The 27,252-nt window shown below is 41.2% G+C and overlaps 3 protein-coding genes across 5 annotated transcripts in view; 1 reads left to right on the top strand and 2 right to left on the bottom strand.

Moving 5' to 3' along the window:
- The window catches only part of SCYL2 (SCY1 like pseudokinase 2), a 30,752-nt gene extending 25,695 nt beyond the window's left edge, over positions 1–5,057 (bottom strand). The window contains exons 1-2 of one of the 2 annotated variants that reach the window (XM_083573607.1): positions 4,812–5,057; positions 2,304–2,508 (exon numbers count right to left, since the gene is read on the bottom strand). In XM_083573607.1, coding sequence (XP_083429733.1) covers positions 2,304–2,480 — 177 coding nt within the window. In that variant the 5' untranslated portion in view covers positions 2,481–2,508; positions 4,812–5,057. Of the gene's footprint in view, positions 1–2,303; positions 2,509–4,529 lie in introns of both variants that reach the window. The other variant, XM_083573608.1, reaches the window with a different exon arrangement.
- Positions 5,058–6,650: 1,593 nt separating this feature from the next.
- Positions 6,651–16,300, bottom strand: ACTR6 (actin related protein 6). The gene is made up of 11 exons (XM_083573597.1): positions 14,768–16,300; positions 13,986–14,103; positions 13,397–13,465; positions 12,044–12,167; positions 11,511–11,646; positions 11,364–11,420; positions 10,125–10,223; positions 9,069–9,147; positions 8,199–8,370; positions 7,282–7,420; positions 6,651–7,101 (listed from the first exon to the last, which is right to left on the bottom strand). The coding sequence occupies exons 1-11, from the start codon at positions 14,833–14,835 to the stop codon at positions 6,972–6,974; spliced, it is 1,191 nt and encodes a 396-aa protein (XP_083429723.1). The 5' UTR covers positions 14,836–16,300; the 3' UTR covers positions 6,651–6,971.
- Positions 16,301–16,505: 205 nt separating this feature from the next.
- The window catches only part of BLTP3B (bridge-like lipid transfer protein family member 3B), a 33,531-nt gene continuing 22,784 nt past the window's right edge, over positions 16,506–27,252 (top strand). Inside the window, exons 1-4 of one of the 2 annotated variants that reach the window (XM_083573562.1) lie at positions 16,506–16,712; positions 24,794–24,956; positions 26,014–26,052; positions 26,559–26,650. In XM_083573562.1, coding sequence (XP_083429688.1) covers positions 16,669–16,712; positions 24,794–24,956; positions 26,014–26,052; positions 26,559–26,650 — 338 coding nt within the window. In that variant the 5' untranslated portion in view covers positions 16,506–16,668. The remainder of the gene's footprint in view (positions 16,713–24,793; positions 24,957–26,013; positions 26,053–26,558; positions 26,651–27,252) is intronic. The other variant, XR_014538987.1, reaches the window with a different exon arrangement.

Here is a 27,252-nt window from a genome sequence, read left to right as displayed (position 1 = left end):
GACCAATCTGAGAAACTATGACTAGAACATTTAATTCTTTGCTATTCTTTCAAGATCTGTTTAACCTCAAGGACATTATGCAAACCATATGAGTGCGTACGGTGCACTGTTGGCACATGTCTGTCTTGAGAGATGATGGAGTGTGCCTCTGGGGTGAATTCAAGAAGCCACTGTGTTAGCAGCACTGAAGTGACCTCCCCAGGGTGCAAGCCTGGGCAGTGTGTCTCGAGGTCCTGGGTTGCCAAAGTGACAGAACCCCCCTCTTGGCCTCGCTGATGTGGTCCAAAGGAAAGCAGAGCAATATGTTTGGCAACAGCTTGGTTGCAAGAGTTGCTGGAAGAGGCATAGAAGGCGACATCCAACTGGGACTCCACTCCAGATTTGTGTAGGGTTTACTCTTTAGCCCTTTCTTCTCCCAAGAATGTCCCGCAAGGCAGATGAAGTCTGTCTTTGCATGCAGGGGAAGTCCCTAACTCACCGAGAGTTTGAAACCCATCGGCTATCCTCACTTGGTTTAACTGGCCAGTCAAAGCCATTTCTGGCATGCTGACAGCTTCTAGGAGTCATGGGTGAGAGATGAGTGCTGAGTGGCAAGCAAAGTGGACAAACTACCTCAGAAGGAGCATAATGCATCCCCAGCAGATGTACTCCTCCTGTTTTAACACCCCATACAACTTATATAGCAGAGACATAAAAATGATAAGTTACTAATAATAATAATAATAATAATAATAAAATTATTTATATGCCACCCTCCCCAGCCGAAGCAGGGCTCAGGGCGGCTAACAATACTAAAATAGTGCAACATTCTAAAAACATTATAAAAATTAATTAAAATCAAAATTGATGGCAACCATAAACTAAAGTTCTGTAAAGATTGCCAAAGGAGGGAGTCAAGCTGCGCCCTGACCAAAGGCCTGGTGGAACAGCTCTGCCTTGCAGGCCCTGCGGAAAGATGTCAAGTCCTGCAGGGCACTTGTCTCTTGTGACAGAGCATTCCACCAGGTTGGAGCCGCAGCCGAAAAAGTCCTGGCTCTAGTTGAGGCCAGCCTAACCTCTCGGTGGCCTGGGACCTTCAAGATGTTTTTATTTGAAGACCGTAAGTTCCTCTGTGGGGCATACCAGGAGAGGCGGTCCCGTAGGTACGAGGGTCCTAGGCCGTATAGGGCTTTGAAGGTTAAAACCAGCACCTTAAACCTGATCCTGTACTCCACCGGGAGCCAGTGCAGCTGGCATAGCACCGGATGAATGTGGTCTCGCAGCGAAGACCCCGTAAGGAGTCTTGCCGCAGCATTCTGCACCCGCTGGAGTTTCTGGGTCAGTCTCAAGGGCAGCCCCACGTAGAGCGAGTTACAATAATCCAGTCTGGAGGTGACCGTCGCGTGGATCACAATGGCTAGGTCAGGGTGAGAGAGGTAAGGAGCCAACTGCTTAGCTTGGCGGAGATGAAAAAATGCCACCTTTGTTATAGCTGCAATCTGCGCGTCCATGGAGAGGGAGGTATCGAAGATTACACCCAAACTCTTAACAGACGGTGCTGGCACTAATTGCACCCCCGCAAGAGATGCAAGTTGCCCCCTCAATCCCATATCGTCCCGTCCCAGCCAAAGGACCTCTGTCTTCGAAGGATTTAACTTCAACCGGCTCCCACGTAACCATCCAGCCACAGCTTCCAAGCATCTGATCAGTGTGTCTGGGGCCGAGTCAGGATGGCCATCCATCAACAGATAGAGGTTGGGTGTCATCAGCATACTGATGGCAGCCCAGCCCAAAACTCTGGACAAGCTGGGCGAGGGGGCGCATAAAGATGTTAAAAAGCATTGGGGAGAGTATCGCACCCTGGGGCACTCCACACACCAAGGAGTGGCGCGATGACAATTCCCCCCCAAGCGCCACCCTCTGTCCCCGACCAGAGAGAAACAAGCGCAGCCATTGAAGGACTGTGCCCTGGATCCCCACGTCAGCAAGGCGGTGGTCCAGGAGTTCGTGATCGACCATGTCGAAGGCTGCTGACAGGTCTAGAAGAATCAGCAGCCCCGACCCGCCTCGATCCAGCTGCCTGCGGAGATCATCTGTTAGGGCGACCAGAGCCGTCTCGGTCCTATGACCAGCGCGGAAGCCGGACTGGAATGGATTCAGAGCTGATGTTTCATCTAGAAACCTACCAAGCTGTTCAGCAACCGCTCACATACTGTGATTTCTTTTTCTACAACTGTTAAACCATGTATTCTTAGGCAATTGTTCCTTAAAACATCATTGTAATGACATGAGAAGCAATACGTATTTCCCTCCTAAAACCTCACCTGTTTTGTTGATTTTTTAGTGCCATTAAAAATCTTCCAAGCAAGCCCATTGCCACCACTAGCAATATGTCGTCCAACATCAAATTCCCTGGTAACTGGATTTCCCATGACTGCACTAGTGACATCTGCAGTCACTTTCGTAACCGTGCTCTTCAATTTGTTTAGCATGGACTCCATTGTTATGAATGTATGCTAGTACATTTACCTACCAAAAAAAAAAAAAAAAAAAAAAAGAAATCTCAGAATCCATCTTGGAAATTTTGCTAAGCAGAACATAGACTCTAAATGTTATTAAGTAAATGATATAAATATTTAAATCTATGTTTTTCTAGCTGGCATTCATTCTCAGTACTTATATCAACTGAAATATGCTGTCTCAAATAAGAGCAAAAAGCAGCAGTTGAAAATCAGTTTCTATTCCTGTTTGAAGCTGTCAGTATGAGAGATGAAAACTAAGTTGCTACATTTAACAATTTCTAACACAGTTAGCACTTTCTGTTATAATTTAGGTGTTAAAGATATCAGCTGTTTTTCTTTCACTTGCCCAAACTGTATCCAAAAAAGGATGAATCAACAGATCATGCACAGGAATAGGCAGACAAAGTTAATATGCCAGTTAGGTCCACCACAGAATTTATGAAAAAATAATTAACCACTAGAATTAACATCGCCTTGATTGCAAAACAAGTGAAGAGAGTTCAGGGTGTGAATTAGTTATCATATTTGACAAATACCTGGATGTTTAGAATGAGTTCATTTAAAAGATTAATTGCTGCAGTTGGATAGGCCAGCAAATATAACTTTTTTAAGCTGAGCAGTAATGTCTGCTTAACAAATTTAGAAGTATGCCGAAGTGTCCCGAGACTACTTAAATAGTTTCTATCCATTACCTAACACAAACAAATCACTGGATCCAATACTCTTATCACCTATTGTACCTGTGTAACAGAGTATACTTGTACAGCTTTTGGGGGTGAAGAGGGGAGCTGCAGGGGGTAGGTGAGAAATGCAAAGCCCCACTACACAAGTGAATTTCTGTCACACTTAGCAGGCTGACCTCACGATTGAATCTTACTCACATAAAACTGTTGGGTGTCAGCTTTGCAATAAGCAGCAGATAAAATAGCACCAATATATCATTTAAACTGTAAAACATTCTTCTTCCAATTGATTTCCTTATAAAAACCATGCATTACTTACATGAGCAATTCAGAGCTTATAATGGATCATTTACTGCATTTTTTGTTTTCGTGTTTTTTCTTAAAATGTTGAGGATTTATGGTGAAATATCCCAGTATACATGTGCACACTTTGTCTTTCTCCCCCCCCCCCAACAATATTATATTTTACAAAAGGTTAATGAATGCTACTTATCTATTAATATATAGTATCACCCATAAGACTGTAATGCCACCCTACTTTTAGCAGAAGGATAATTTTTAGTTTTCAAAGTTACTTATGATTTTGTCACACTACGGGATCTACATTTTAAACTAGTAAGTCATTCAAGAAAACATACTCTGATGATATTGCGGCATTATTATAAGCATTACAGCACTGAATTTAGTGGATCCTATGGGAATTCAGACTACTGCCACTAGCAACTTTCCCCAGGTGGTGTTTTCAAAGGGTAAGATTTCCATTTAACTGCTTACTGCTGCCAACATGCCTCCAAGGCTTGTTGACTATATTTAAACTGAATTGTCAGAAGAAAGTTTCAGAATGGACATTGAACACTCAGTGTAGGAGGCACCGGAAAGCAATGATTTCCTATACAGCAGTAGCCTAATGAAGGCTGTTCCCTTAAAAGAAGAGGTGTGGCTTAGAAGAGACACCTGACAATCCTCACAAGGGCTTTGTCACATACAGTCCTGTAATAAGCAAGGGAAGTACACATAATATGCGCACAGATGCTCTCACGCCCCATTTGGAATCACAAAAGCTCCAATTAATGTTCTACATAAGTCACTCGTGTGTGCTTCTGTCAATACAAGCCTTCATATATATTTTCACGGTAAAATCTACCGTTACTGGACACTTCAGCAATATTTGTGCGGGATACTTTGCATTTATCACAGCGAGACTGGTTTCATCTTATAATGAAGAAGCTTTGTTGCTGAAATCAGAGCGACAGTGGAGTAAGAGCAGAAGCCTTAAAGAGCAATTAGGGAATTTCAATACCTCGACCAGCCACCCTCAGCACGGCAGAGCAGCCCTCCCTCTTACCTGAGAAAGGGTTTGAGAGCTCCTGCCACACCGCAGGCAGATAGGCCCCTTGCCTTCCCTCTCCCCAAGTCGGCTGACAGCCACTCGACAACTGCCTGCTCGTGGGCGGCGGCACAAAAGGGAAGCTCCCCCCACCCGCCAAGCCCTCTTGCCCCACTTTGTGAGCAGCCCAGGCCCAACCCTACGGTTCTGAGGAAGGAAGCGAGCAAGCCCTTCCCTTCTCCGCGGTCTCAAGGCCACGCTCGGGCCCCCGCCGCAGCAACAGCCCCGCGGGCTTCTCACCTCAACCTGAAGGGGGGAAAGCGCTGCCCCACCGTGGGGCGTGGTTGACCGTGCCGCGACCCCCGGCTCTGCTACGCCATGACGGCCACCTCAGCACAACCTAACCTGACCGGTTCGAACACAGTAAATATATATATTTATTTCTCTCTCTCGCTTCCGCCTCCGCTGCTGTCACTGGGAGAGAAAACAGGGCACCGGAGCTGAGGCCGGAAGTCGAGCCCTAGGAAGCCCCGCCCCCTCCGCCTCGCGCCGCCAACGGTGGTTTCCGCGAGAGCGGCAAGTTTGATTGTCAGGGCGACGAAGCGCCGGCCTGGCCCTCCGTTGGGAAGTCCTCTGTGGAAGCAGCAATGCTGTTTTGTGTTTGCTTTGCCCCCCCCCCCCACCGGGGTACTTTCGAGCCTCCGCGATTGCCTTTCCGTTCTCTCACAGCGAAATAAAGCAGTGAAGTTGTGGGAAAAGAGGAAAAGGCGTAACAGATTTAAGGCTGAGGAGGAGAAATATATACGGACTTGGTTCTCTCAGCGGAGTGGTCCATGCAAGTGGGGCAGGATAGCAGACCCATTGTTATTAAAATACATACTGAGTGAATGTACCACAAAAACGGCAAAAGGAATTCTGTGTAAGTATGTATGTGGACGGTGGTCAAACTTCACTGTTTGTTTGCTTTTTCTATGAGAGGACCAAGTATGCTGAGATATATTTTACTTCTAAGGCAAACATTCTCCCAAGGAGCTCCAAGGCATAATGTTGGCCCTCAGGCAATGTATGGTTTCCTGTGGAAATGTTAAGGCCTACAAACATGAAGGTTCTGTGGTAGGTCACCATAAGGAGTAATGAATACCCCAGACACCTTAGGGTTGTTTCATCCCCTTTATTTGTCAAGGTGTAGCTTTTTAGGAAGATGAATAGGCAGGATTCATCCAAAGGGGTGGGATTCTTCCAATTTTCCCTGTTATTCTTTTATGCTGCAGCTATAGCTTGAATGAATCTTTATTTGCGTCAGCCATCGGCCATAGCAATAAAACAACAATATGATATACAAAGAATAGAAATAAAAAGTCAATTATATAAAATACATTTTAGGGTTTTGAATCAATAGTCATATATCTTCAAGGGCTCTGGGCTCTCTTCCAGCTTTAAGATTTAAAGTCTTTCAAGTCTTCCAACGAGCTGATGTTCCAAATAAAGGTCTTCCATAGAAAGCAATATCATAGGGTATATTTCACGATTAGTAACCTTTCCCACATCTTCTAATCCACTAGCATACGTCTTGAACAAGTTGGCGTTGTGGACAGGAGTTGCTTCCAAACTACTGTTTTGTGAGGTATAACTGTTTATGTGCACACACACAAATTGGATGCCTCTTCGTAAGTGTAGAACAGCTCAGGTAAACATAGCAATGGTGTCTGGTTGCTCTTCTCTGTTCAGATTGCACCACACCTATGAGCAATGGGTTGTCATTCTGCAATGGGGAAAACAAATTAATCCTCGAACAACATCCAAGGTGGGTTGAAGAGTTGCAGTTTTTTATTTAAAAAAGCAACACATGGCCTGTAGCTTATTTGAGCTGTTTCTCTAATAAAATACTTCATAATACTTTTTATTATAAAAATGTTTTAAATTGGTGACTTTTTGTTTGACTTGAGCATCTATTGTTGTTCTCTTTTTATTCCCTTTCACAGAAAATAAAAGCATTCCTGCTTAAATCCCTCTTTAATGTAATAGTAGATAGGAACTGGTTAAGCAGAGTGTTTGAAGAAATCTGGAACTAGCCTTCTAGATTTATGATCTAGTGTGCTTGTGTTCAGTTACAATACAACCACTATTTTCCAAATAAACTTTGGATTCAAATGTTTTATTTCATTTTCCTACTAGATATTCTAGCATATTGTTAATTGAAGAAATGTACTTTTATGGATATATTTTCAGTTCAGCCATTTGCATCCAGATTTCAGTTTCTATCAGCATTTGAGTGGCAAAGAATATGAAGGAAAAACCCCAATAAGCTACATGTATATAAAAATGAATAAAACCTTACAAATATATTAATTGACAGTACAGTTTCATTCTTTAAAAAAAAAACTACATCAGGGTTCCAATCTAAGAAAACTTCCCAGGTCTTTAACATATACAATATAATGTCCATATCTTGTGAACCATTTAAATATCAAATTTCTCTTCACATATACTATGTCCATTTTCTTCATAGTCTTCTCTGGTTACCACCATATCTTCAAAATCGTCATTTTCAGAAATCAGCTTTCCACCTTCCCAGGAATAAGTAATAGGGCTGGAAAGTGAATAAAATAATTGTGTAAACTGTAAAATACAGTTAGTTTACAAAGTTAGTTTAATATTGATTTTCAGTATCAGCTAGTACTACATTATATGACATTAGAATATGGAATATAAAAATAGAGTGGGTAACTATCAGTTGAGAATCCACATTTGTAACTGAAAGGTTACTTACTTCTCTGGCAGAACAACAGAAACATCGTAGTCAGTGGGAGTGAGGCATCGGACCTCAGAGTAAACACGATCCCTGAAGCCGGGGAGATGTGTGTTTCCACCAGTTAAAACAATATTCTTAAAGAAATGTGGTTGCATTTCTATGAAGACCAGAAAGAAACAAGTTATAATTCTATAATAACTTGCTTGATTTTATATAAAGTCTGTAATGAAAAGCACTTGCATTGGAGGCAGTACCTCAGTCACATGCTTAAATATTCTTCTAATGCAAATTGCTTACTTCCAAGTTTATGAAGAGGGTGCTAAGTGTTCTGGCTCCCAATCAACTTTGGATGCATTAAACTACTTAATTTAGAAGTCTGGATATTGCCTAGGTAACTTCAGCAATTTTACAACAGTAACATGTCAAGAAATAGTGTTTATTACAATTTGTTACTGGAGAATTACTAGAACAGAGGTTTTCAGCCTTTTTGAGTCTGTGGCTCCCTTGACTAACTACATTCTTTCTGCAGCACCCCTGTGGGGTTTAGGAGCCCAGCCTCTCACCATTTTTCAAACACTGCCTTGAGTGTTCCCTCAGCCTTCTCTCCTCTCCTCAGGGCAGCCACTACTGCCATCCCTGGTCTCTGAGCTGTCCCCCCCCCCCCCGCCCACCTCAAAGAGATGTGCCTCCTCACATTAGCCCACAGGGACTGGAACTTGTCTGTCCATTCTCAACAGCAACGGCTGGTGGACTGGCGGGCTGGGCTCCCTCACCCGTTTGTTTGCTTACTCCAAGGGTGTCTCAGTTCCTGGCACTGTTCTAGACAACTGAGTTTTTGTCCTTGATATGGGAACTTTAGAAGCAAAACAAAAAGTCTAACTATGCAACATGTTCTACAGTTAATTTTAGTAGTTACATTGTTTAAATAAGAATACCTTCCGGCAAGTTCTGAATTGAATAAACAATGGCTTCAGGAATTCCCATTTCTTGAATACCAATATCTGAAGGATGGAAGAGTATCTCTGGAACAGCAAATCGCTCATTTGTAAGACGAAGTATTTGTTCACCAGTTTTGTATTTTCCACTTAACACCATTTCTTCCCTTGGCTAAATCAAACAGATGTGAATTAACACACATGTAATAATGAAACCAGCTTTTAATATCAACATTAATCAGTCACCTTATTTGCATGATTTTTCCCATGTAGTAGCTGGGATCCAAAACCTGTATGGGAATCTGAAACTTGTATATTTCTTCCATACAATTATACCTAGCTATATCAGCACATAATAACATAGAAATTGCAGCCAACATGCTATGACTGAACAGTAAGAGGATGAATCAACAAACGAAAAATGGCAATTCATTTCACACACTCCCCCTCTCAATAGAGACTTTATTTTTTTTCTAACTAGGTTGCATAAGTGTTGGAGAACCTTTCATCCTCCAGATGTGTTAATTACCTTGTTTTAAATTTGCATTTTACATCTGACTTCCTCTAATAATGTTTCCTTTTGAAACATTTAATATAATTTTTTATTATCTTTGCTGCATTAAATGTGCATTCTGTAGTTGACCTCCTTTGTAATTTTTTAGTTTCAAAATCTTAAAGGCAATATTTTAATTTCCTGTTAATTATGCTGCTTTGAATATATACTTTATATTGGACTTTCTTCTGTAATGTCTTCTTCTGGATTGTTTTATTTGATGTAGGTTGTAAATGCTTTGAGATCTTTTTCTTAAAAATATATGTAAGTATAGAAATGAAATGAAATGAAGAAGAAGACTGATTTTATGCAATTACCTTACAAAACCCTTTTTTTATTGTGCTGAAGTCTGGTAAAACATAGTCCAACATTACTGTATTTTCTTCCCCCTTCAATCTGAAACAGGTTGGAATTCAGAATACATCCTAAGTTAATGATTCTTCAGAGCCACAAAAAAAAGTATTTCATTGTAAATAAATAATTAACAATTTACCCTAATATGGGTCTAAGTCCAACTTTCTCAAATGTGGAGACCTCTCAAGAGGAGGCTTTGATAATAACTAAATAAGAAAGCTGCATAGGATAACCTCCTTTTGACTTTTAATCAGTAAGACAGCTCACCACCATGTAAAGCTATTTGGGGTATTCAGTGCATATAGATGTTGAACTTAATAGTGGGACAATCACACCTTGCATGGGGTTTATGTTCTGGGGATGGCAGGAATATGCAAAACTGTGTAAATTCAAACCACCCCCGCATAACTATCCTTGCCAAGGAGCCTTACCATCATCCCCCACACCCCGGGAAGACAGCTGTTAAGCTCTGCCATGCCTACCGGGCAAGTCCCGCACACTGCATAGGCTTTGGGATGCTCTTGCAAGTTCCTGTGGGACTGTCTGAGTTCCTGTGAGATCTTGCAACAATATGCCAGAACTTGTGTGCGCTCTGCGTTGCATGCAATTTCAACCACATAAGTTAACTGCATATGTAGAGCTTGAAAATGATTTGGAACACTGCAGATGCTTCAGTAATGGAATCAAGACTATAAACCCAAGTCTGGCTGAAATGGGACCTCAAAGATCATTATCCCTGTTTCCAGATATGGGGACATGGGTCAGAACAGCACTCCCTACATGCTCAAAGGTAGTCTTCATAACAACATGTTTCAGAGCTAACCCTTAATGAACCCAAGCTTAAATTTAAGCCCCAGACACAAGCCGCTTTCAGTAAAGGAATTTGATATTTAATGTATTCATAGACCACTGTCAACAGAATGGTGGTTTTTTTCACCACAAGGCAATACATAATAAATTATTCAGGCCATAGACAAAATTACCATTAACTATATTTAGCAGTATAAAAAAACCCATACTTGGCAGTCTCCATATCCTTGAAAAAGTCTTGGGAAACATAACATACATCTTCTTTCACTTGGTTAATCACATGGGTTTCATCCATAACATGGAGTTGCCTATAATTTTTAAAGAAAATAATGCTACTTTATCTTGTTTTCATTGCTGGTCTGTTATGAGTATTCAATATGAGTATTTATTGAAGCTTAAATGTTATAGTAAAGCTGTTAGATTAATTGTGGAAAACTCACTTAAGCCTTTAATCCTCTGTGGAGTAGGGCATGCTATTAAACCAAAGAACAGTAAGAGGAGGATGAACGTTCTTAACACTGCACTTCTTTGAGTTCTCATTAAGTTGTGATTAGGAACTAATCTGTTAAACCCGATGAAGTTCATGGTTTTAAGTAGAAAAAGTTAATAATATTCTCATACCACCCTTTCTATACAAGAGGAACAAAATTACATATATAGGAAAGGTACTGTTTGATGGGGCTTTTTAAAAAAAGGAGATTATACATATTGTAATCGTTCAGGAATCCTACCTTTACAGAAGACATTCAGAATTGGCACATGAGTAGTATCTAACACTAAACAGCCCTCTAAATAGAACCAGCAAGACCCAAGGATGCAGGGGGATCTTCAGAATAGAAAAGTTCTCACTACTGTTGAGATGGGGGATAGGGGATGGGAAACAAGTGGCCGTGAAATCTAGGTTGAGTAGCTTAACTCACTGTGAGGAACCCAGCTGGTTTTGCCCATCTGTATATTCCCAATGAACTTTCTAGGGTGTAGCTTATGAAAGTTTGTGTATACAAAAAGAGGTAGCCCTCAAGTTCATGAACCTCGCCCCATTATAGTCTACTCATGTGGCCCAGCATACCCACAGATTCAGTCAGATTCTCCATGGAATCCAGTGGCATTTGGAAACAACCAACAAGATATGCCAGTAAATTATGGTGCAGTTTCATTACCATACCTAAAACAATTCACAGAATAATTTTACTGCTCATTTTCTGGAGTGTTCCATCTATTTTTCCGATTTAACTTCTGCTGCAATTAATTTATTGCTGCAAAAAAACTAATTTTAAGTATCATTGCATACCTTGCACCATAATCTAGGCAAAGTAAGCCTTCACAGTCCTTCAGCAAACCATGATATCAAAATTTGGTTTCTCTTTTTGCCCTATAAAATAAAATAAACTATATTTTTATTACTGTGAACCAGATAAGATTGTAATAACTTCTAGTTAGTGCTTTACCTGTAAGAGATTATCTCCTTTAGATGATTGGTTAAGAGCTTTCCTCCCACGTTAATTCTAAGAACAAGAAAGATTTTCTTTAATATTTATATTTTAAAAACACGAACACATCTTTTTAAAAATATTTAAAAATATTGGTTTTTTTACCTTATAATGGCCTCCTTCTTCTTTTTACTCCTGCAGTAAGGTACAATGTGTGTAAAAGAATACCCACTGTCTACAATGATGCAACACAGTTCTGATGGGTTATCCCGGAAGTATCTATGGGCACTGAGAGCCCCAGCTGAAAAACAGAGCCATATCATAGTGTCAGATACATTTATTAACACGTGCTTCAGGCAGAGGGCCTTCTCAGCAGTGGCGCCGTCCTTGTAGAACACCCTCCCATCAGATGTTAAAGAGATAAAGAACTACACAACTTTTAGAAGACATCTGAAGGTAATCCTGTATTGGGAAGTTTTAAATGTTTGACATTATGTTTTTACATGTCTTGGAAGCCACCCAGAGTGGCTGGGAAACCCAGCCAGATGGGAAGTGTATAAATATTATTATTATTATTATTATTATTATTATTATTATTATTATTATTATTTTAAAGCAAACAAAAAAAGTGTTGTAGCAATGCCAAACGAAAACATTTTCTCCCCCAAAAATAAACAGTAAGAGGACTTGCCATTCACCATTTACTCTGAGAACTGCTTGGAATTGGTATTCTTCAAACAATATTTCGTTCATGGACTCTTGTATTGAGCTGAAGTTGAAATAAGGTTCTGTGATGATGATATTGGTATCTACAAAATCTACCTATGTAGGAAAATATTTCAAGATTCAGAAGCAATCTTTTTTCTTAAAAAAACGAGTGTATGTAAAATTAGGGTCTGACTATTAATAAATATGTTCTTAATAATATGTACAGAGAATATTTCAAAACACTTCACATAAATTATCTTAATAGTATTTGGAACAGTCTTAGAAAGAAAGGCCAGTAATGCTCCTTTGCTGCACATGAGAGACTGGGTAAAAGTGGCTTGATGAAGGGTCATCAATGGCTAAGGTGAAATTTGAACTAGGGATTTTCTCCTAATTCACAGCTCACACTTCTTGCCACTGTAGTATAGTAGCTTTCTGTTGTGACAGCAGGAACGCCTACTTGAAAAAAAATTGTAGGTTATACAAAATTTAATAAACCCTACATATTCTTACAGAGGTAACTCTAGTGAGTAGGCAAGTGACCAATGGATGAAGTAATTCAAGCTACCCATACACCTGCAAGTAGGCTTCACTGAACTCAGAGGGACTTACTTTTGTGTATACAGGTACAGGAGGGATGTCCAACAGGTTGATCCCCGGGAGCTTTTGGTAGCTCATGGTCGATTGCTGGGTCCCTTTCCAGCCCCCTCTCACAGCCCTCCATTGTTGCAGGATGTGCATAATGTAAGACCTTAGTGTGAGCTTGAATTCTGGTTCAGCAATGTTTTTTCCCTTGTGTTCTATGGAATTCTTTAGAAAACTGAGTGGTAACTTGCAATAAAAAAAACCCCATCCTAAACTATATTCTGAACTCTATAAATGTACTTGCTAAAATGTATCATCCTGTATGCTAAAGACAGTAACCAATAAAAGTCTTGAGTAAACACTGGCTGAGATGGGTTTGCCATGATGCAGCTTGGGATGTAAAATCAGCAGGTGCATCGGGGTAGATCAAACTCCAATTCAGAAAAATACGCAACACTGAGATAAAATACTCTTATGAAGGTTTGACAGATCCCACAAGCAGATATGGATTATTTTATCTGCTGATACATCATTCTTTAGAACACCTACAATGAACAAGCACATTTTTGTAAAAATAAAAACCCATGCTTTAAATGAAACAGTAAATGCCCTCATTTGTAGAAATCAAAACACTCACAGTTTAAATTAAAGCTGATGCACAAGCTTCAACTATTAGGTTATGCTGACTTCCTATAAGCAGCCTGCATTCTTATATTCTTCTGGTGCTACCTTCAAGATATAGGAAAGTGTTTAATTACCTGATACATTTCTTTTCCATAAAGATAGTCCCACACTTGTCTTTGAACATCCCAGTTTACCAAGTAGCCCTGTTATTTAAAAAGTAAAGTTACTGCTGTAACCATTTGATATTTGCATAATTTTATACTGTCCTTCAAACTTTCTTTAGCACCCTACTGGAAGAAACCTGATCTCTTGAAGGTGTTTGGATGATTTGACTCCAGTCCTAGAGTAGTATTTTACTCCATGTTATTTGTTTATGATCAGGTATAATAAATACATTATTTAAGACTTTATCCTGACCATTTCTATATATAAGTATATTCCTCTGAAGGCAGTGGGACTTACACCCAAATAAGTGTTAACAGATTTGCAAGTTTAATTTATTATTAAGATGCACAGCTAAATACAAACAATAATTTCCATCTAAGGCTTCGTTATATAGAAAGAAATGTTTCCCTCCTCTCTGATTTTAATTACATTAATATTCTTCATGACTATTGTTCAAAAACTACATCTACTCATGCATAAATCTGACTAAACCTTTACCTCTCTTACTGAACCTTAACTGATTCTTGTGTAAAAAGATTTCCATGCTATTTAAATTACCTTCTGGAACGGGAGTATATAAAAAAGTCCAGATGGATCTTTAATTTCATCCAGTTGGTTAGCTGTAAATGTTTTCAGACGAGCAGTCTTTGATCTGAACTGACAGTTCGGAATAACACTGTGGGGAGGGGAAAGAAACCCAGCAGCTTTATACACATTTTAAAAAGTCAATAATGTAAGTGACCAACTAATGCCTGTGGAAAACCCACAAGTGTGACCCAAGCACAAGAGCTCTCTCTCCTCCTGTGGTTTCCAGAAACTAATATTCAGAAACCTTACCTCCTCTCACTTCAGAGGCAGAGCATAGCCATCATAGCTAGAAGCCTTTGAAAACCCCCTCCATGAATTTTTTTAATCCTCCTTTAGGTTAGATTTCCTCCCACCATCTAGGTTGGTGGCCATCCTCCTGGGAGAGTGGGTTCCACAGTTAAACTACTTTAACATGTCAATTAGCTGGAAACACCTTTTGTAACCCAGATCTCTCAGAAGTTTGCACACTCCTACACTAGCTGTTTCCAAACAAACCATACTGATTTCATTCTTTCGTTGGATTTAGTACCTGGATTATGTTTTCTGTAATAGCCACTTTTTCACTGGACGCTCGTTTGGACAATTCCTGAACATTTGGAATAATTCCTTAATTCATTCATAACTGCCAGTGAATTGATTACATTCTCACAGATGCGCATATCAAAAAATGCGAGAAAACCCATAGAAGAACCGACTGCCTGTTCCTGAAGAATTTAACTCCATCCAGACCTCAAGCGAATGAGGCTTCTCACCTGACATGAGCGTGACTGTACCCGATCTTGGCATTGTAAGCGCCGTTATCTAACACGAGAGTCGCCATTTTTCTCCTTTGGTCCCTCAGCTCCGCCCCATCGGCAAGCCAGCGCTAAATAACCATGCGGCTGAAACGTCTTTAGTCACCACCGGGCGGATCCTCTCTTTCTCGCCTTCTCATTGGTAAAAGGAACTTAGCCCCGTTGAATGATGGGATAGTGGAGGACTTTCCCGACTAAGAGAAAATACTGTAGAGGGAAAGTCATAGAGATAGGAAATAATAGAAGAGCTCTAGATTCTTATGTTTGAATGTTAGGTGTAGACTTGTAATCTTAGACTAATAGAGTCAGTTTTAATATAAACTTAGACTGCTTCATCCCAGTTTCCAGTTTCAGTTAAGTCCATTCAGACAAGAAAGGGGGATGTCTGTTCTTTGAAACTCGGCTCTTATGTGGTGTGAAAGGAACATTTTGTTTGGGGGACCTTTTAGGCATGTATCGGGTGAGATGCCCGGATAGCGTCAGCGTTCACTTACAATATCTGTATAGCCTTATATTTTCGCATCTATATAATATGCGAGTACTGTGTATAATTGTCGTGGAAACCTCTGTAAGGGGAAAACTTCAGCCTCCAGCACTTCTGCAATGTAGGGAAAATTATGTCGCTCAGAGCCAGCTCTCGTCATCTGCAATATAGTCCAATATATAGATGTTTTATTTATTCGCTGATGATGAGCAGACTTTTCCCAGGACATTAAAAAAAAAGAAGCTTAAAGGAATGTGTGACGGTGTGTCTCATTTTTCACCCATACAAGGCAATCTGGAAAGATTACTCTGCTGCCAAATGTTGTGTCCTTTAAACACGTTTAAACATTTATTAAAGTGGAAGGTCAGAAATTGCATAGTGAAAACGCAGTATTTCACTTACACTAGTTATCCCACACTACATAAACAAAATCCTATCTTTTAGTTGAGGGGAGGTATTGTCTTCATACTTTTAAAAATTCTACTATGACTTTTCCCCTTCAGGCTTTTGGATAGTTTGCGGGCTTAAGGTGGTTTTTATTTAGCTTCACACTTTGCAATTATTTCAGTAGTACTTATTATTCCCGAGTAATTGTAAACAGGATGTGTTCTTGGATTCTGATGGTAATTAGATGCTAAAATTGGTGAGGAGAAAAACAGTATAATGTGGGGAGGGGCAATAGGGAAGAAGTTCTAAATTGCTTTAAGGAGTCAGATCTATGCGCATCACCATTCGCCTCATAGCGAATTTGGGTGACAGGGTTCATCGCGAAGAGAGAACTCAGGGAAAAAAATCGTGTTTTTGTATTACGCTCCTGATAAACGTTGCAAGTGGACCTGGATAACAGGTAGTTAAGTGCTATTGTGTAAAAGCTGCCCCTCTTCGTTGCAACCCCCCCCCAACCAACTCCTCGAGACATTTCTTTCCCAGTTTGGAAAACGGACTTTTGTGAGTGGGGCGGTGAGGCTTCCAGGCCGGCGTGCCCCGCTGCCGTGAAATTATTCAGCGGGCGTCATTCACCGGAGGCAAAAGGTGACATCGGCGTCAGGCAGCGGCGTCCCGGGGAGCCCTTGTGGCGGGATCCTCGCCGCCCTTGCCCGCCGAATCCCGGCCGAGAGCCGCCCGCTTCCCCCGTCCAGGTTCCAGGCGGGCGGCGCTCCTGGCGCTGGTGCCGCCCTTTCCCCGCCCGGCTCTGCTCAGCGAAAGCCTGTCAGCTGGCGATACTGCAATCAAGATGGCGGCGGAGCCGGAGAGCGGGTGAGCGGGGGCGCCTCCGCTCCCTGGCACAGGACGGCAGGAAGCGCCGGGATGGGTCGAGGAGCGCCGGCTTTCTTTCGGTTTCCCTGAAGCGGGCGGGGGGTGAGGCGCGCTGGCCATGGCGGGCATCATCAAGAAGCAGATCCTGAAGCACCTCTCCAGGTCAGTGAAGTGGGGCGTCGGAGGCGCGCTTGCCGGGGCCGCTCTCAACAGGCTTCTCTGAGGGAAGGGGGCGAAACTGAACCGCCTCGTAGTAGCGCCCCGTTTCCCTTTCGCCGTGGGGCTGTAGGCGAGGGGTGGGAAAGTCCCTGAGGTTGGGACCTGTTCGTCCCTCTTGTATATTTTGGAGGCGTTGGGCTACCAGAAGAAACGTATCCCTAACACGGAGGGTCACTGCGTGTCTGCACCTGAAACTGGGCAGGTGTGGGGGTGGGGGGAAACACTCGCCCTGCAGCAGCAAGAAAATTGAGGAGGGGGAGAGTCTTCCTTGGGGGAAAGGAGCGGGTTGGCCGCCCTATCTCACTCTCGCCCCATCCTGCTTCTTGCCGCAGTCGGGGAAGCCCGCACAGGAATCCCTTCCCCTCGCGGCGTTAGAGGAAAGCCGGGCAAAGCGTGGCGGCGCCTGAGCCCCTTCGCCCGTCCCCGCCGGTGCTAAGCGCGCGGCGGCGACAAGGCGACGGAGCCGTAGGTGTCTCGAGAAGGGAGCCGCGCAGGCAGGAGCCCGAGGCAGAAGTGGGTGGATTGTAAATTGTGTTTGACACGTTGCCTGTGGGAGGGGCGAGCGGCAGCTTGGCTGATGTCACCCTGCACATTGTCTGTTGCAGACGGGTCTGGAGACGCCAGATTTGTGTGGGAATGAATGACAAATCGGGGTTGGGGGAAGCTTGGCAAGTTGTGCATCACGCCGGGGCAAAGGAGATGTCTGTCCGGGGTTTTGATTCGGCAAGGCGCACAAAAACAATAAGAAGAAAAATGGTGATTGGAACTGGGTTATGCTGTTTTCGCTGGCCGCTTAAGCAAACCTTTTCATATATCTCTAATATTTGCTATGCATTTATAATCCATGATGATTTGATTGAGGGATGTGTATTCGCTGTTGCAGTCAAAGGTTGGCATGATAGGGTCACACACACAAATGAGGCATTGAGGAACACACACAAATGAGGGTATTTGGCTTGTGCTGCCAAGAAATGAAGAACTGGGGAACAGTCAGAGCAGAATGTAAAACCAAAAGCCCTTCCTTACCACATTCAAGAGCATCTTATGGAATCTAAATATTGCATATTAAAGGCAACAGATCTGTGTCGTATGATTTGGTGTTTTTATTTTCTGCCATCGTCTTGAAGGATGCCCTGATTTTCTGGAAGAGTATTACTGAGCTTTGGTTTCCCAGAGTGTTTGCTGCATTCAGAAAACTCCAGTTTCAGTCCCTAGTATCTCTAGTTTAAAAAGGACTCAGTTGGTAAGTGATGGGAAAGAGACTTGGGAGGCTGCTGCCAATCAGAGCAAACAGTACTAGGCTAAATGTAGAACTAGTCTGATATAATGCAACCTGCTGTGTACTAACAAGGGATGTCAGCTTATTAAAAAAACTATGAAGTTGTCAAACTAATTAAACATAATTACTTTAAAACAAAACCAAACCAAGCAGAGATATTTGGAAGTGCAATCCTGCACATGTCTACTCAGAAATAAGACAGACTGAACCAGGTAAATAATTAAACGATTGCAACCTAAAGAGGCCAAAATTTGATCAACTGGGATGGGGGTGGGAATGAGGTATTGTTTTTAAAATGTGTCACATATTCAAGCAAGTTTTGAGTGAGTTTTTTTAACCTTGGGCATTGTCCGAGGCCACATGATAAAGCAATGCTGTTGGACGCTAAGGAGGTGTACTTAGAGGAGAGACTGCCAGTGAGCACAGTGTGTGCTGTTTTGAATTCTATGATGAAAACAAGGTGAAATATAGCTATCTTTCTGCTCCCTCATAGAACATAAGATGATAGTTCAACCTCTTCCTCCTGTGTGCAGTAACCTTTTTTGCTTTTGTGCGAGAGTATTAGGGGTAAGAATATAAACCACTGTTTATTCCTGTTGTAAGTAATAGGTAGACAAGTATCATCCTTGTAATGTGTAGCTTGGTTCCCTTGCTTTTTGGAGCTTCTGCAGACTCTATTCTGTAGTGCATCAATTGTCCTACTTTCATCTCTTCTCTGCATTCCCTAGTCTAGATTATAGGCATGTGTCTGTATGATCTGGAGAGTTCTGCATGTTGACAGGGGATTGCAATTGATTGCCCCAGGCAGCTTTCACCTCTCCTTCTGTGAACCATGGTCTAAGATTCTTAAGTAATCAAGTGAACAGTGCACTAGAGCATTTTTGCCCTGATTTCATTTGATCTGCCTAAACAGGTGTTTGCTTGGACTGTTTATACAATACCATGTGCCCTATTTTTAGTTGGGATTAGTGTGCTTTTGTTTTTCATTTTTACTTGGGGATGAAGTAGTATAATATTTGTTATTAGTATATGCGAATGTCCTTTGAGATAAGTGTGTTGCAGTCCCAGCAGTTTTTACATTGACTTCTCTCAGTGCATTCGCCATTTTCACAACCTACTTTGTTTCCTTCCCTACCTGTCAGCATGACACAGTCTGTACCTTTTCTATCTGGATGTTCTATGGACATTGGACTGTCACGAATAGGTGCATACTCAGATATAGTGAGAAATGTTTTTCAGATTCTGTGTGAAAATGTATACAGTGGTACCTCGGGTTACAGACGCTTCAGGTTACAGACTCCGCTAACCCAGAAATAGTACCTCGGGTTAAGAACTTTGCTTCAGGATGAGAACAGAAATCGCGCAGCAGTGGTGCGGCAGCAGCAGGAGGCCCCATTAGCTAAAGTGGTGCTTCAGGTTAAGAACAGTTTCAGGTTAAGAACGAACCTCCAGAATGAATTAAGTTCTTAACCCGAGGTACCACTGTACAGTGATGTGAATGTTAGTCCTAGTTCAAGGTGGGAACAAGTATGCTAACAACTGGTTGGGCATATCCTACCTGTTGTAGAATTCCTGATCAACTGCAAATGCAAGCCTTTCTATTTTTGTTGAACTCTTATAAATGGAGGGATGCAACAAGGAAATAAATGAGGAAGTGAAGGAGACTGGTGTAGAAAGAAGTTCTAATTGCTTTGGATTGAAAAACTGCAGTTAAGGATAGATCTACTCTGTGGCTGAGAATACACAATTACTTTCTTTTTAATTCTTTTGGTGTTCATTCATTTATTTAAAGCATTTTGGCCCAATCTTCAGCTCTCAGATCAGTTTACAGATCAATAAAAAGCCAAGACAAAATTGACTAGAATTATTCTTTTTGGTTTTTACTTTCATTAGATATTATGATCATATCTGAGGCAGGAAGTACTTTGACAAAGTACCTGCCAGAATTAATTTATTTCCTTTTGGTCAGCATAAAGGAAGCAAGACCAAATAATTCATGTTTTTTACTTCCTTTAGAATGTACTGATTCATATATATTTTATAGCATATGAGGTAAAAAACGCGCTCAGACTTATTTTCCCCTGTAACTCCTGAACTACATGGTAACAGCATAGCTGTTTGTTGGTGCTGTACTATTTATTTAAGCTTTATAGAATCTAAAATCAGGAATTGGCTTTATCTTCTCCCCACCCACAATTTGAAGGCTTCATTTTAAGCCATTGAGATGAAACTTCATTGTACATTATTACCCAGTGTTGCTTATTAATAATATCGTTGTTAGTTATTAAATTTGTATATCGCCTTCATCTGAAGACCTGCATATGATGAACGGAAAGAGCATTTTGACTGTGTTTACATGTCACTGTTGGAATCCATCCATCTTGGTAGTCAATGGAAAAGTGCACCTTTGGGGGTCAAGTCAAACTGTTGGAAGGTTACAGTACCTGCTGTGGTTGTAGAGATTGATATGGGAGAGACATGTTTTGTTGCAGCTGGAGGTGTCCAGTTGCACTGCTGCAGATGCACCATGGCGTTTCTTCTCTCTGTGCTCCTCCCAGTGGTCTTTCCTCCTCTGGTCACGGCTATGGATGTACGACTTTACTGTCTGTTTCCAGGCACTGCAGTTGTCTGCAAGGGATTCCCACATAGCAGGGTTGATGTTGCCAGCCTTCATGCCACTTCTGCAGAAATCTTTGTAATGCAGAGTTGGTCTGCCAGTGGGCCTTGTGCCTGAAGCCAGCTACCCATAGAGCATGTCCTTGGGGATTCTCACATCTTCCATTCTGTGGACATGACCAAGCTAGCATGGACGTTGCTGAGACAGGAGTGTGAACATGTTGGGAATGTGGGCTTGGGATAACACATCTTTGTTTGAGACTCTGACTTGCCCTGTGATGCCCTAAATCTTCCTGATGCAGCACATGTGAAAGGCGTTGTGGTGTTGCTGGTGGTGGTTGTAAGTTGCCCACAACTCACTTCCATAAACCAGTGTGCTCAACACGCAAGCCTGGTAGACCTTCATCTTGGTTTTGAACATTGGCATAATATTCTCCCATACCCTTTTGGAGAGATGAGCCATTGCTGTTGGTGCCTTGCTAATATGCTTGTCATTGTAATCCATTACTAAAAGTTTGCCATGAATGTGCAGATGGCTTCTGATTCGTCCCTCCATTAGGGAGAGCAGGAGCAACAAACCACGATCTCCGCCATATGACTATGGTAATCGGGGATTGTAGATTGGGAAACTTGACAGTGGCGTGTTTGGAGGATTTAAATGAGTTCTCAGTAGAACAGAGTGTTTTTATCAGATTTGCTAGTGTGTCAGTGCACTCATGTACAAGAAACCATAAGGGAATTAGCAATACTATTCTTTGGATCTTTGCTGGAGATTGTACTCTACAGACTGGATTACATTGGTTGTGATCACTTTGCTTAGCTTGGGAAGTCTAGGATTGACCAATATTAGTGTAACTGCTCCAGAGAGCGAGCAATAAACAAAGTGAAGTTGCAGTTGTAAAACAATTATGATAATTCATGAAAGCACATTGAGTTTTACTAGAGGTTAATGGCTTTGCAGCTTGAAACACTAATACAGAGACTTAGAGTAGAAGGGGTTAATAATGTGGGAGTTTTGCAGTTAAACCTGTTAATGCATATCTATGCTGGTTAGTAAGTGATCACAGAGCTGTAAATGTTTAGAGAAGGGACAGTTAATGCTCCCTCACCTTCGTGGTGGGAGGTTGTGTTGTTTGTTTCTGTTCCTTTCTCTCTTCCTCTCCTCTTCCTTTTGAACCATGTAAACCCAGCAGACATCTGAGACTGGGATTTCAGATTCAGACCACATGTTTGAGACTAATTTATGTATTTTGAAACCAAGAATACCTTCCCTGTGTTGTTTCTGCTGTAGCATTGAAGGATGCATGAGTGAGTCCTGTGATTACTGTAAATAAAGCACTGAAACGTACTTAAGGTGGTATACTATTCACTCTGAGAGTGGTAGAGGCAGCCCCCCCAATTTTAAGCACTTAATACTGGGACATTTAAAGGTCTAACAACTTATATTTCCTGTGCTTTGCAAATGCTGCATAGATCTGTGCTTTAAATTCTGCTGGGGGCTATTTTGGCTAAAGAGTAAGCCAATCCTCACATGCTTTTAAAATTCAGATAGTCACTTTTTCTTTGTAGTTCCCCTCATGTGGGACTTCAGAATTAATTGGTATTCACCAGTTATTTATTTCCCAACAAATAATGCATTATACAGGCTAGCTAACCCCACCTTCTTGTTTAATTACTGTTGCACATGGGGCAGGGCAGAGGCCTACAGGTGGAAACTTGCCATAAACGTAAGTAGGAGGCTGAGCCTTTCAGACTTGGCTGCAAATGGAACTGGGAGGGACAATAAGGTTGCAACTTTCCCAAAGAGTAGCAAATTGGAAAATAAAGAAAATAGGAAGAAACAAAAGAATCAAGACATTAATATTTATCTGTCCCGTGCTTAAAGAAAACTGGAGAAATGAAAAACTTGAACTTCACTATAACTTGAGGGGAGAACTGTCAAATATAGGCTAGGAATCCATGTTTGGTATTTTGGTTTATTTTGGGGCTATTGGGAGAGATCAGTATGTGGCTCTCTTTATATAAAGAATTTTAATAAGCAAGTCTTCTAGAATTATAGGATCCCCTAATCCACCACAGTTCTCAGCATGTTAGTGTACTTTACCCCCTTCATTAAGCTTTCCTCTGTTTAATTTTGATTCCAGTTAAAATGTAGAAATACTCTTCTAGGAAGATACTGGTGGATGCCTTTCCATTGAAGAATTTAGAGGCAAGGAAAGAACGGAGCTAATTTTTTTCTAGGAAAAGAGAGAAGGAAGACAGATGCTGTGGCCATCTACATGTGGGGGTGGTAGAGTGTCTGAAAAAGCACAGCATGGGGCAGCTTTCTAATGTAGCTCCCAAGGCCTGAAAAAAAATGGGGGTGCAATGTGTACCCAGTTATAGGATAAACTTACTGGTGAACTGGCTGTGAATCTAAAAGGACTTAGTACAAAGATCCAGGCTTGGACATGAGTACTTGATGATGCAAAAGACACTTTTGCATGGACCATGTTTAGATAAATAAATGTGCTACCTCCATAAGATGTTGGCCATGTGATGAGACTTACATTCCAAGTTGACAGGATTACTGCATATCTGTACTTCCGGCAGGCTAATCAGCTTTTCTCCCATCTCCATTTGGTTCTTTGCATTCCTTCAATTTCTATTTGTGTGTTCTCCTTGTTTGCCTCTTATAAGACTTAAGAGTTCAGGGCTGTGTTGCTTTTTTGGCTTTCCCTCATTCTAGTTTCAGAGCCATATCTTTACCCAAACATAGAATAGAGATGTTGTAGGTATGCCTTTGAACTACTGTTTTTTGAAGCTGTGTAGCATTCAAAAGGATATTGTATTACTGAAAATTGGCACAGGATCCTTTTCAGTCAATGAATCTGTTTTCAATTCTCAATGCTTCATATTCCATCACTAGAATTCTGTCAGCCCTCTGTCTCTCTGCTTGTTCACTGTTTCTTCATTAATCAGGTGCTCACTGTTGGAACTTTTCTTTTGTTAGTCTACTTTCCCATTCCCCCCCCCCCCCGTTTCAGATCATTTCTTATTTCTGCTTTTGAGCTTCCTCTGTGAGGCAAACATTAATATTTTTCCTCCCCCTCCCCCTTTCATTACTGCTCTGATTTATTTTGGGCTATAGCTCTTTTCTCACTTGTGTTGGCATCAGCAGTCACTTGGGAGGGTAAAATCTCCTGGACCCCTATAGGTTCACTGGTACTTTCTGCTAATAGATTATCCTTCCATAAATAGCATCCTTGATATATCCTCTGTTAAAATCTATTCCTTCTCTCTTTTCAATTAGGGTAACTATTCCTGTAATCTCTCTTTTCCTTCCAAAGAAAACATCTCAGTGTTTGGCAGCACCTGAGGATGACAAAGCAGCCAGGCTTTAAATGAATTGCTATATACCTACTACAGTAATCGGAGATTGCTGGGAAAAGCTTTTTCAGAAAGGAGGAAAAGTCTGAGAGGAAGATGAATGATTTTTGGAGAGGTTGGCGAGGAAGAGAACTTAAGAGTTTTGAGAAGACAGGATGGAAAATTTATGTGGAAGTGTAAAATGTTGTAACTAAAAGTAATACACCCAGAGATCAGAATCTGACTAAAATTAGGTTTCAATAACAGAATTTAGATTTTGCTTTAGGGGTGGCATAGTAGTCAAATACTGTCAATAAGCTATTGAATATTTAACATAACTCCCATTTTTGCAGCAGCTGGAGGTAAATCTAACTGCCTAGGGGACATTCAGATATAGGCTACTTGCTATCACAGCAGACATCTCCAAGAGGAGCACAAGCCATTATCAGTGGCAAAGTCTTTGTCAGGCAAAGTCTGTTAATAGTCACTTAGCCTAGGTAAATGAACCATTTTAAACTGAAAGGGAAGAGCAGAGTTATATTCAAATATGAACTTCAGACTTGTTGTAGTCAAGAGACAAACCACGTTGGTGTCTTCTGATGTTTTGGTATTTAGTTGATTGTGCCCAAAGCTGCTTTGCACAAATAAAACCCCATTAGATATTGTTTTTTTATTTTTTTATTTTGTATACTGTATGTTTAGATGTTTTATGTGTTCATCAATTGTAAGCTGAGTAATTGCTTTGTTCTGAAATAACTGCAGTGTTGATATTCTGTTTTAGGTTCACCAAAAACCTGTCACCTGACAAAATCAACTTGAGCACACTAAAAGGTGAAGGTCAGCTAACCAATTTAGAGCTTGATGAAGAAGTGCTTCAGAATATGCTGGATCTTCCCACTTGGCTTGCCATCAACAAAGTCTTTTGCAATAAAGCATCTATTAGGGTGAGTAAGTGATTTTCCTGGCACAGGAATAAAGACCAGTTTGCCACAGTTGATTGGAGGACATTTGGTTAATAGGACGACATCTCCCTCTGGATGGGATAGGCAGGGTCCTCAGAAGTCTTTTGCTTCCTCTTCCGGGGGTGGGGGGGGAGCTGGATTGGTCCGGACTGAATCAGATCAGATCAGGATTTACAAATTGTTTTGTACAAATAAAAAATGGGGTGGAGGGACTCGATAGCCCCAGTAGCTTCTTCTGCCCATATAGCTGTATGGTGTCTGTTTCCTCCCTTCTCTTTTGCAGGTGTTTATTCCCCCCCCCCCCTTGTTGCTTTTTTATTTGCTGTGTCCTTTTTCTAGAGCTATGGTGCTGGCAATGGACAGAATAGTACACAACATGGTCACCATCCATTAGAGGATGGAGGGTGCATGTGGGGATGTGAAAACCAAGATATACTATAATCTGTAGTAATTTGTGGATTAGGAAAATGTCTGTGTCAAAAAACAGAAGTGCATTCACTATCAAATATAGGTGAGATTATAAGCACCCTTGCTTCTAATAGTGGTGATTACTTTGTCTGTGAATTGAATTATAGGCATACAGCAGTTTTTTGTTTAGTTTGCATATCTCTGGATAAGATTAACACCATGTTAGCTTCAGAAGCTAGGTGAAGGGAATTCCTCCCCTCCACATGCATATATATTGCATACATGTATGTACACCTACATAGACACACAGTCTCTTGACATATGTAGTAAAGTGTATGGAACTGATCCTTACTGAATCAGATTTGTGTGTCCTTTTTGGTTTCCTTAATTTGAGTGTCACATTCATTTTGTTTTGACTTCATTTGGTAAGTTTGCAAACACTTCAGTCCTTATGAACAAGAAGAGGCAAGTTTGGTTTTAGGCTTGCAGAAAGGTATAAATGAGACATTTAATGTTTATGTGTATTGTTATATGCAACATGAGATTTCACATTTGCTTTGAGCATTTTCAAAACAGATTGGTGATGATGCCATATTTTCTTTAATGATTTTGTTTTTATTTTATCTTGCAGATACCATGGACAAAATTGAAAACACATCCAATCTGTTTGGTGAGTATGGAATTCAGCTTCCCAAATTAACTATGTTAGAATGGTGATGCATTTGTAATTTCCTTGCAATCATACTGAAATCACTAAGCAATAGCTAGCGGAGAGAAGAACATTTTGCCATTACTGGCAATACAAATACAGGGTTGTATCCAATGAAGTTGTTCTGTTTAGCTGAGGACTTACTTCCTTGTCTTTTGTGCCAGGCCCCCCAAATCTTCCCCAGAGGGTTGGGGGAAAACCCAGAACAGATATAGGGAGCTTGTGGAAGGAGAAGAAATCCCATTGTGCACACCGAAGGCCTTGTACAAAGAGGACAATGTGATTGGATACAAACCATTGCATTTTACATGATTCTAAAGTGTTATAAAGCCAAATAGTTTCTGAAATGTTTTGTCATGTATTTTCATGTGCTCTCATTCTAAGTTTTAATTCTGCGAGATGGCTTTAAATTAGTCACTGAATGTAAAACATTTCAATTGTTCTAAATTTCTCTTGCATATCTAAAGTCACTGGATAAAGTAATAATGGAAATGAGTACATGTGAAGAACCACGCCCTCCTAATGGACCATCGCCTATAGCAACTGCATCAGGGCAAAGGTCAGTCATAATTTAAATGTTGCAATAGAATCAAGCATTACATATGTAGGCAGTGCTGAGGAAAACAAGCTGAATAGGCTTATATATAGTTGTTAATTAAAAGTGGGCTAAATGGCAGATCTGCTTGAGAAGGGCTGGGTTAGGTTAGCTAGATTTGTAGAATAAAGGTAATCAAAGCCCAGTTTATGCATGTGATCCTAGTGCTTGTCTTTTCCATGTGGTCCCCACTGTGTAAAGGATCACATGGAGAGCCCATGGTGTGAAGTGGGCTGCATGCAAGTATAGCCCACAGAGGCCAGTAGTGATTTCCATAACTGTGATTGCATTTTTACAAGTCACTGTGATTACTGGAAAATGGCTGCTAGTCAGTAGTCCACATGTTATCTGTTTCATGCTCACATTTCTTGAAGCGACCCAAAGATTATATGTAGAAATAGGCACCTATTTCTCATGTGTATCTTCTCTGTAAGTGATAAAAAGACCCGCCTCTTTCTTTATTAGCTCCACATTGCACTTACAAAGCTTTGGAGAGAATTAAATATAGCTTGTAACGTCATTTGTAGGAGGGGGAAACAGCCTTGCTATGACGCTACATACACAAA

This window comes from Podarcis filfolensis (genome assembly GCF_964270895.1).
Source record: "Podarcis filfolensis genome assembly, chromosome: 10".
NCBI classification, from domain to species: Eukaryota; Metazoa; Chordata; class Lepidosauria; order Squamata; family Lacertidae; genus Podarcis; species Podarcis filfolensis.
Note: the sequence above shows the minus strand (reverse complement) of the source record. Positions and strands in the feature narration are given on the sequence as shown.

What these genes read in the sequence shown, in the direction of transcription:
- ACTR6 (XM_083573597.1), bottom strand. Translation starts at nt 14,835, where the DNA reads ATGGCGACTCTCGTGTTAGATAACGGCGCTTACAATGCCAAGATCGGG. An exon ending in ATGGAAAAGAAATGTATCAG is followed by an intron (nt 12,168 to 13,396) that starts GTAATTAAACAC and finishes TTTCCTACATAG; the next exon opens with GTAGATTTTGTAGATACCAA. An exon ending in AAGGATATGGAGACTGCCAA is followed by an intron (nt 9,148 to 10,124) that starts GTATGGGTTTTT and finishes AACCTGTTTCAG; the next exon opens with ATTGAAGGGGGAAGAAAATA.